Source organism: Schistosoma haematobium, chromosome 5 (assembly GCF_000699445.3).
Source record: "Schistosoma haematobium chromosome 5, whole genome shotgun sequence".
Lineage (NCBI taxonomy): Eukaryota > Metazoa > Platyhelminthes > Trematoda > Strigeidida > Schistosomatidae > Schistosoma > Schistosoma haematobium.
In genome coordinates, this window is record NC_067200.1 from 11,910,386 (window position 1) to 11,919,712 (window position 9,327).

Sequence of the window (9,327 nt, forward strand, 5' to 3'; positions counted from 1 at the left end):
GAGAGACATATACTTCAATTATACTAACAAAACATCCTTACAGAATGTCATAGTCAAATCTGAGAACCATACAGTTAATAATTCATTTGCCAAATGTCAATCAATTGTCTCACACTTAATTATTCTTTCATTTCCATACCAATCATTCTCTGTTCTCGTTCTCTTCTCTTTGATTTTCTTAACCTTCTGCCACCAGGCATTTCACTTTCGATTGATGTGACATACTACTTATATCTGTTGACATCAGTTGCACACACTACATTATTACTTATTATAAGTATGCAATTCTTGAATTATAAAACTGAATTTTATGAGACAACTGTATTGTTTTTATCACTACAAAACTATTGAATAGTTTGGTCCTGTTAAAACATGAAGGAAAAAACAAGTATTTTTTGGTACGTCATCATACTAAATTGATATTTCCTTTTTAGATATGTTTAGCTCTTCAGTTGAAGTTATTTCCTTTTTTCTTCAAATATCAGACTTTGGAATTTGTTCAGTGAATTTCTTTTCCTAAAAGTCTTTCATTTCTTCCGTCTAAGTATATGTAACAATAAACGTAACATTGAATATTCAAAAATTCGATAAACCATAACTTTAACCATCGTAAATGTACTTATTTTATAGTTGATGTTAAGGAAAGGTTAAGGAAATCGAAAGCAGCATTTCTACAATTCAAAAAAACTGTCTGCAAGCCATCATGAAAGTCGGAATCTTCAATACAAATGTCAGGACAGTCCTATTGTATGGAGCTGAAACTTGGAAAAGTAAAACAACCATCATTAAAAAAGTAAAAATATTTATAAACAATCTTCTACTCAGAATACTCAACGTTCATTGATCGGATACCATCAGCAATGAACCACTATGAAAGTGAACAAACCAACTTCCAGCTGAAGAGGAAATCAGGAAAATATACTGAAGGTGGATTGAACATGGATTGTGGAAATCATCAGACTGAGTCCAGGAGCAAGTGCTTACTCGAAATCCCAAAGGGAAAGGGAAAATAGAAAAACCAAAGAACGCATTGCATTAGGGTTTGAAAGTGGACATCAAAAGAACGAATAGCAACTGGAAAAACTGGAAAGAATTGTTCAGGACAGTGTTGATTATTTTTTCTCTGAAGAAGTGGCCTACACTAAGTCACGAAACGTCAGAAAATCTAACTTTTCTACTCATTGAGATATTAAAAAATATATCACTCATTTATAACAATCTACTCAATGCTCAATTTATTCGAACTTATCATGACAAACCTTGATAATGATACCTACTGTTTCGAAATTATTTCTAAATATTCCATATTTGGTGTAATAAGGGGTTTTGTGGATATTATAGTAAATTCAATAGTTGAGATCATGAGCCATTTGAAGCTAGACCAACATGGAAAACCTGGAAGCATTAGACGACCATTCAGTCCTATTATGGGTCTCCTCAGCAGTGTACAGCCCTCTCTGTCACTAATCAACATATGCTTACTGGTGACTAACTTCAAGAGGTATTTCCTGGAGATCTAGTGAGAAGTAGTGAACAGTGGAGTTCAACCGGGTCTGTTGTGAGATAGTAACCTACTGAAGACAATGTTAGATATGTCATTTAATATTAATTTGAAACTTAATATGTATCCGGCACTTAATTAACAAGCATCACATTAAAAAATTTAAATCACGTTTTACAGTTTTTGTAAAGATTCTGAACTATTAGTCTGTAAAGTCGTCGGTTTTACAGCATAGTAAAATTAAAGAAATATATATGTGGAATTAAAGCTCAAATATATTTGGATTAGTTGAAGCTAGACATTAACACTGTTGGATGCCGGACGGCTCAGTGTTCTAGAGGTAAAGCGTTAGTGTGCAACATTGATCGATCCTGGGTTCGAATCGCGTAAGGCGGGATCGTAGATGCGTACTACTGTGGAGTCCCATATTAGGATGCAAAGGCCATCCAGTACTTCCAGGTTTTCCGTGGTGGTCTAGCTTCAGTAAAAATTCTTTTTTAAAAGAATATAACTTGTAACTAATGTAGAAAAGCGTTTTTAAACATTAATTATGTAGTAGTCATATTTATACGTAAACCTTTTGCAGCTTGTAATAATTTGGATGATTATGTTACTTTAATGATTTGAATCGAAATCTCACATTACTTGCATCAGTAAATGGTTGTCTAAACTCAGTAGCTCAATAGATGACGTTTTGAAGTTTAAAGCACAAGGTATTAAGTTCAAGTCCTAATGTGAAAATCAACACTGGGATACAAGTGCATTCAACTGACGAATCATAAATAGGAAGGGATGTGATACGTGCGGCCAATTAGAAGTAACAAAATATCAATCGATAACAATTAGAAGTGACCCAAAGTTCAAGTGCATTACATTGGAGTCAATAGGTCAATACCCTAAGGATAGAATAGTATATAAGTGAATGAGTAATTGTGGATTTCATCCGGTATTCCAAAACACTTTCTCTCTCAATCCTGTGTTCACGCTCAATTAGTCGGTTGCGGGAAGGGTTAGAGCGTAGCGTACCATGTATCAGTACCAGATTTTGGACATAACGAGTGACAAATGAATGTGCTTCCTGGATTTCATCAATAGTTGCTTCTCATATATTTTCCCTTAAACGCATACAGACAGTCCTACTCTAATCACATCGCTTATTATTATCCACTCTATTTGACTTATGAATGCTGTAATAATCGCCTTAAGTTTCTTCAACAACTATGGATAGTTTTCTTCTTTATAAGTTTAATAAGTATAACTACACACAGTTATCATACATAATTATTTATTTTAAACAAATATTAAGCGAGGAAATTTCTAAAAAATGTCAATTTGGGTAGAATAGTTTGAACAGGTAATTGAATTCATTTGTTTTTAGTTTGAGTAGATATTTACTATTACTTTTTTGGAAAAAAAATTCACGCTCATACTGTAGTGAACGAGAACACAAGTAGGGACAAATGAATGTATCTGAACACAAAATCACAAAATCACTTAGTGAAATCTGAGAACCATATGAAAAATACTTCATTTGCAAAATATCAATCGACCGTCTCAGACTTCATTGTTCTTTCGTTTCTACATCAATCATTCTCTGTTCTCGTTCTCTTCTCTTCGATATTTTTAACCTTCTGCCACCAGACATATCACTTTCGATTGATGATAAATACTACTTATATCCGTCGACATCAGTAGCACATACACCACAATTTTACCTTGAGTACATGTTAAAAAAAATGTAGATTAACAGTTTTTAGGACTAAATAAATTTGAGTTTATTTAATAAAAAAATCAGTAATTTATCTAAGTTTGATACTTTACATAAGTGCTCAATCATCATCGTGTAACTGATCATATCCATGATATAAATATTTCATATTTACACCTTCATTCAATTTATAATATGGTCTACACTACTGGTTGACCTTAATTAAACATATCCCGAAAACCAGTGAACATCAGTCGCCTATTTCGTCCTGCTATAATGTTTCTAAATGACTTGAATTAATACCCTACCGTGGATTGGATATATTATCCTCAGGATTAACGGTGACTGCTTAAGTTTTAAGCCACTGAGTGGCATCCATCCAAACGAAGTCGTGTATACATACTGTGTTGTGTGCTACTTATGTCGACATAATTAGTATATAACGCTAGTCAGGAATAGAATGTCTGTCGGCAGAAGGTCAAGATGATCGAAGAGGAAATAACGGGATACAGAAAGTAATTAATATGTAAATGCAGGAACAATGAAGTCTGAGACAATTAATGAACATTTTGGAAATGCAGTATTTACTGTATGGTTCTCAGATTTTTCTAACACATTCTGTAATTTTATATTCAAATATATTCGATTGTCCCCACTTGTGTTCTCGTTCACTACAATACTATTGAACAGTACTATAGAAGAACGAAACAACTTTTCAATACTTCTTGATTTTCAATAGCTTTCTATAGAATTCACTAATCTCCAAAAACACCTTATATCAGTTTATGGAAATAAATGAAACATTGATAAGAGTTATTAGTTAATTATTAAATACAACAATTTTAACTTATTTAATTTAAGGTTTCAGTGATGTTCTTCAATGGAAGTCAGTTCATTATAGAAAGTAAAAGATTTTTTAGCAAAACTATAATTTATGGACGAACCAATCAGGTATAAGATAACAAGTCTCGGATTTTGACGCGAAATTCACTCATCCATTTGGCTAAATCAAGTCTTCACATGATAGCTGATGTCAGTTCGTGATGAAAACCCTAAATATAATGCTTAACCTCAATTCCTCACATTAATTTGTAATCCTCATTTGCTTTTAGTTATCAGGTGGACACTCTCAAGATCAGTCTAGCGTCGCTTAAATGTCGTTCATAAATTATAGTCAAATTTATTTATGTAACGATTTCTCCCCCTTCTCTATCTATCTTTCTCACTATATATATATATATATATATATATATATATATATATATATACCTGATAGCACTGGATCACCGTCTCATCCTATTATAAGACTCTTCAGTGATACACATTCATAACCATTAAATTATTACAATTTCTACAAACCCTTATTTTGATAATATTACAGAAGTAGGGGTTTTGTGGAGATTTTATTAATTTTAATAGTTGAAATCATGAGTCAATTGAAGCTAGACTACCATGGACAACTTGGAAGCACTGGACGGCCGTTTCGTATTATTATGAGACTCCTCAGCAGTGCGCACCCACGATCCGGCCCCTGCATATTCGAAGCCGGGACCTATCAGTCTCGCACGCGAAAGCTCAATCTATTAGACCACTGAGTCGGCATCCAACAGTGTAAATGTCTAACTTCAACTAATGCACGAAATTGATCCACCGTACACCATTGTCTTCACTGAGTTACTATCTCACAACAGACCTGGTTGAACTCTACTGGTCATGGCTTCTCATTAGGACTCTAAGAGTGTCTCTTGAAGTCAGTCACTAGTGAACAGATAATTATTATCAGAAGGAATTTTGTGGATTGGTTGAAGTTAGACATTAACACCATTGGATGCCGGCTCAAGCTGGTGCGCGAGGCTGGTAGGTCCTGGGTTCGAATATTGTGAGACGAGATCGTGGATGGCACACTTTTGAGAAGTCCCGTACTACAACGAAACAGCCATTCAGTATTCACAGGTTGTCCATGGTTGTATAGCTTTAATCGGCTCCTGATCTCAACTATTGAAATATTATATAAACTTTATCAATGATAGGTATACACATAGAAAATGTACATGTATGTATATACATTTCATCATACAACTTCTCATTATTTGATTGGTCAATTTTATAAACAAACAACAATAACACAGTTTAAAATCAGTTTTTATTTGTTTTGTTTTTCTTTCTTTTTTTTTTTGAAAAAATACAAAAAAATAGATATTCAAATAAAAGAAAATTTATTCCTATGAAATATATTACTGAATGCATACAGACAGAATAATTAGTTTATGTCAAAAAGAATTTCAATAAAGAACTTGAAAAAAAAGAAGAAAAAAAATAAGAGAAAGAATCAACCGAAACGAAATGAATGAAAGAAACACAAAAAAAAAACGAGAGAAAATCAACCATATATATATGTATATGTAACTCAATGTGATTATTGTGAACCATTTATATATTGTGAATAGAACATTTGTAACTAACTAATTGTATATTTTAATAGATTCCAATTACATTCAATACATCTCTATTACAATTATCATTATTACATCACAATAACATTTTCATGTGTCATCAATTATATTGAATAGAAGAAAAAGAAAACTATTTCTTATTGGGATCTATGATTATGATCTATTCTAATTTATCCCTTAGTTTATTTATTTGTATTCTATTATATACAACAAATGGTAATCAAGAACATATTCAATCTATAAATGTAAATAAAACTCATACGATTCCAGGTAACCATAATAATGAACAGATTGAAAGTGAAATTGTTGTTGTCAAATGGGAATTTCATGAATTTGAAATTCATATTGCTGTTATGGTATTTTTATTAATTATGATATTAATTAAAATGGCCTATCATCGTATCCCATATATATCTATTTATATACCAGAATCATTTGTATTAATTATAATTGGTATTATATTTGGTGCAATTGTACGTTATGGTATTGATCAAGGGATTAATAATAAAACTGTATGGAAATTAACCCCTGTATTATTTTTTACTTATTTATTACCACCAATTGTATTAGAATCAGCTTATAGTTTATATAATAGAACATTTAGTGAATATTTAGGAGTTGTATTAATCTTTGCTGTCATAGGTACTATATTAAATTTTTTAATTATTGGTTTTGTTATGTACGGGATATATAAAATGAATGGTTTTGGTCAACCACAATTAGATATGGATATTAAAGCTTTTTTATTATTTAGTTCATTAATTGTTGCTGTAGATCCTGTGGCTGTTTTAGCTATTTTTCAAGATATTGGTGTTGAATTAGGTTTATATTATATTGTATTTGGTGAATCTTTATTAAATGATGCTGTTACTGTGGTATTATATGATATTATGGATGCATTTACTGGTAAAGAGATTGTCACTGGTAAAGAGATTGGGATTGGGATTGCATCATTTTTTACTGTTAGTTTTGGTGGTTTATTAATTGGTTTATTATTTGGTATTATAACCTGTTTAATAACACGGATTAAAAGTCGTTTAAATGCTTTTAGTTTATTATTATTAGCATATTTTTCATATATTATGGCTGATTGTGTTGGTTGGTCTGGGATTATCTCAATGATTGCTTGTGGTTTAATACAAGCTGCATATGCATTTCATAATTTAGATAAACATTCTATTACAATGGTTAGAAATTTAACTAAAGTTGTATCAGAAATGAGTGAATCTGTTATATTTTTATTCTTAGGCATTGAAGTTGTATCTATTAAATTAGTATGGCATACAGGTTATATATTATGGGGTTTAATATGGTGTTTAATAGCTCGTTCTATAGTTGTATTTTTAATTACTGCTATTGTAAATTATACATCATTATCGAATACACAAATTACATTTACTCAACAAATTGTATTAATTTATGGTGGTTTACGTGGTGCTGTTGCATTCTCATTATCTGTATTAATTTTACCAAATAAACTTGGTCCTAATGGTTTATATAATAGAGAATTGATTATTACAACCACATTATTTATTATCTTATTTACTGTTGGTTTTATGGGTATTACAATGAAACCATTAGTAAAACTATTACGTATACGTATGGAAAATAAACAAATGTTAAGTTTATTTGATTCATTAAATGATAGTATTATTGATGAAACATTAGCTGGTATTGAATGCCTTATTGGTACAATTGGACGTAATGCTATACGTGATTTAATACAACGTTTTAATGAACAATATTTACGTAAATTATTACAACGTGATACAGATATATATAATCAAAAAATGTTAAAAATTTATGAAAAAATTGCATTAAAAATGCATCATGCTACTATGCGTCCTAGTAAAACAGAATTAATATTAAAAGATTTACCAGAAACATTAAAAACTCGTTTTATTACATCACATTTATCCACTTTATCAATACCTAGTTTAATGAATGGTAATTTATCCATGTTAAATTTATCAAATATTAATAAATTAGAATTAAGTAAACAATCAATAAAAGATATTGAATCGAATGGTAATCCTACTACTACTACTACTAATACTACTAATAATAATGTAACACGTAGACGTTTATCTACATTAACAAATGATATAAATATAACACCAGATGTTAAACAAGCATTACGTTATTCACGTAGACCAAGTATAGCACCAAAAGAGAAAAGACAATTAGATTTTGATGAAGCATTATTAGATGTCATGAGATCGCGTAGTCTTGCTTTAAAACATTTAAAACGATCAACTATTGATTCCGATATGAATAATAATAATAATCAAGATAAAATTAATTTCAATGGAACACATAATAAAGCTTATTTAACTGAAGAAGATGAAGAAATTGAAGAGAACTACAATGAAGGACAAGATGATGATATTGATAAATTGAAAGCATTTATTAAAGCAGAACAAAATAAACAAATTTATGATAATAATGAATTAAAGATGAAATCAAAACATGAAGATAATGATCAGGTAAAGGAGAAAGAGGCAGAGAAAGACGAAGAAGATATTAATATGGCGAAATCAGTTAAATTCATTATTGATGATAATGATCATCTAAATGAGACTATTCATCGTTTATAAATTAAAAATAAAAAAAATTATGATTTTTTTTCTATTAAATAATATAAAAACAAATAAACAATTACTCATATTGATATCAATTTCTTAAATTAATCAATTATTCAGTGCTTCCATTTGATTATATTCTATGAATATCAAAAAGGAACACAATAGTAATGTGTGAACTTATTGATTTTTTACTAATTTATTACTTTAAATGAATCAAATGATTAAATAAATTATTTTTATTTTTGTGGTTGTTGTTGTTGTTACGGAAACATTCGAAATTCTTAATTATCATTAGTTACTATGCAGATAAACTTATCAGATATAACATTATAACATAAAAAGGACAAACCTACTAATATATATATAAATGTATACATATATACAGTCTATATTATTGTACTGGGTTAGTTTCTATTTATTTATGTATATAAATTGAATAATTTACACTTTTTTTAAAAATACAAAGCAAAGTAACTTTTTTCTCTTTTCAAAAAAAAAGGAAAAAAATTAAAAAAAGAGAACACTACTCGTTTTTTTTCGAAAACCTTCTTTTTTTCCAGTTAGTTTCTTTTTTTTGTTTTTTGTTTTAATTTTATTGTTTCTACGTAGAAACTATTTAAATTTACACTTTTAATCAATTGATCATTCTGTGATTTGTTGATTGAATATTGATTTAGTGAGTAGAATATGTTATTGAAACATTGAATATCGATTAAATTTTTTTATTATAAAATTTATATTATCTATGTAAATAATATATAATTAATATTCTTAAAAGTTCAATATTGTACTTATTTTTTTCCTTAATCATTCTATTCTTATATAATAATCGTTAGCAACATTTAATATAGATAAAGATTTCAGTTGTAATGTGTTAAGGGTAATCAATGATTAGATGAATAACGGATTGTATAAAATCATGGACAGATTGAAGCTAGACATGAATATTGTTGGGAACTGGTTCAAGGGTTTAAGTGTTTTAATCTCATGTGTGTAGTAGTGATTATATACTGCTGAGGAGTCATATATAAAAACGAATCAAACGTCCAATACTTACAGGTATTTTAATAGTGATCTAGC

The 9,327-nt window shown here is 29.5% G+C and overlaps 1 protein-coding gene across 1 annotated transcript; it reads left to right on the forward strand.

The window, feature by feature from the left end:
• Positions 1 to 5,817: 5,817 nt before the first annotated feature.
• Positions 5,818 to 9,024, forward strand: SLC9A3_1 (Sodium/hydrogen exchanger 3; the record flags this gene model as incomplete). Its single annotated transcript, XM_012943880.2, has 1 exon — positions 5,818 to 9,024. One exon carries the CDS (start codon positions 5,818 to 5,820, stop codon positions 8,257 to 8,259), a length of 2,442 nt encoding a protein of 813 aa, XP_012799334.1. The 3' UTR covers positions 8,260 to 9,024.
• Between the last annotated feature and the right edge of the window lie 303 nt (positions 9,025 to 9,327).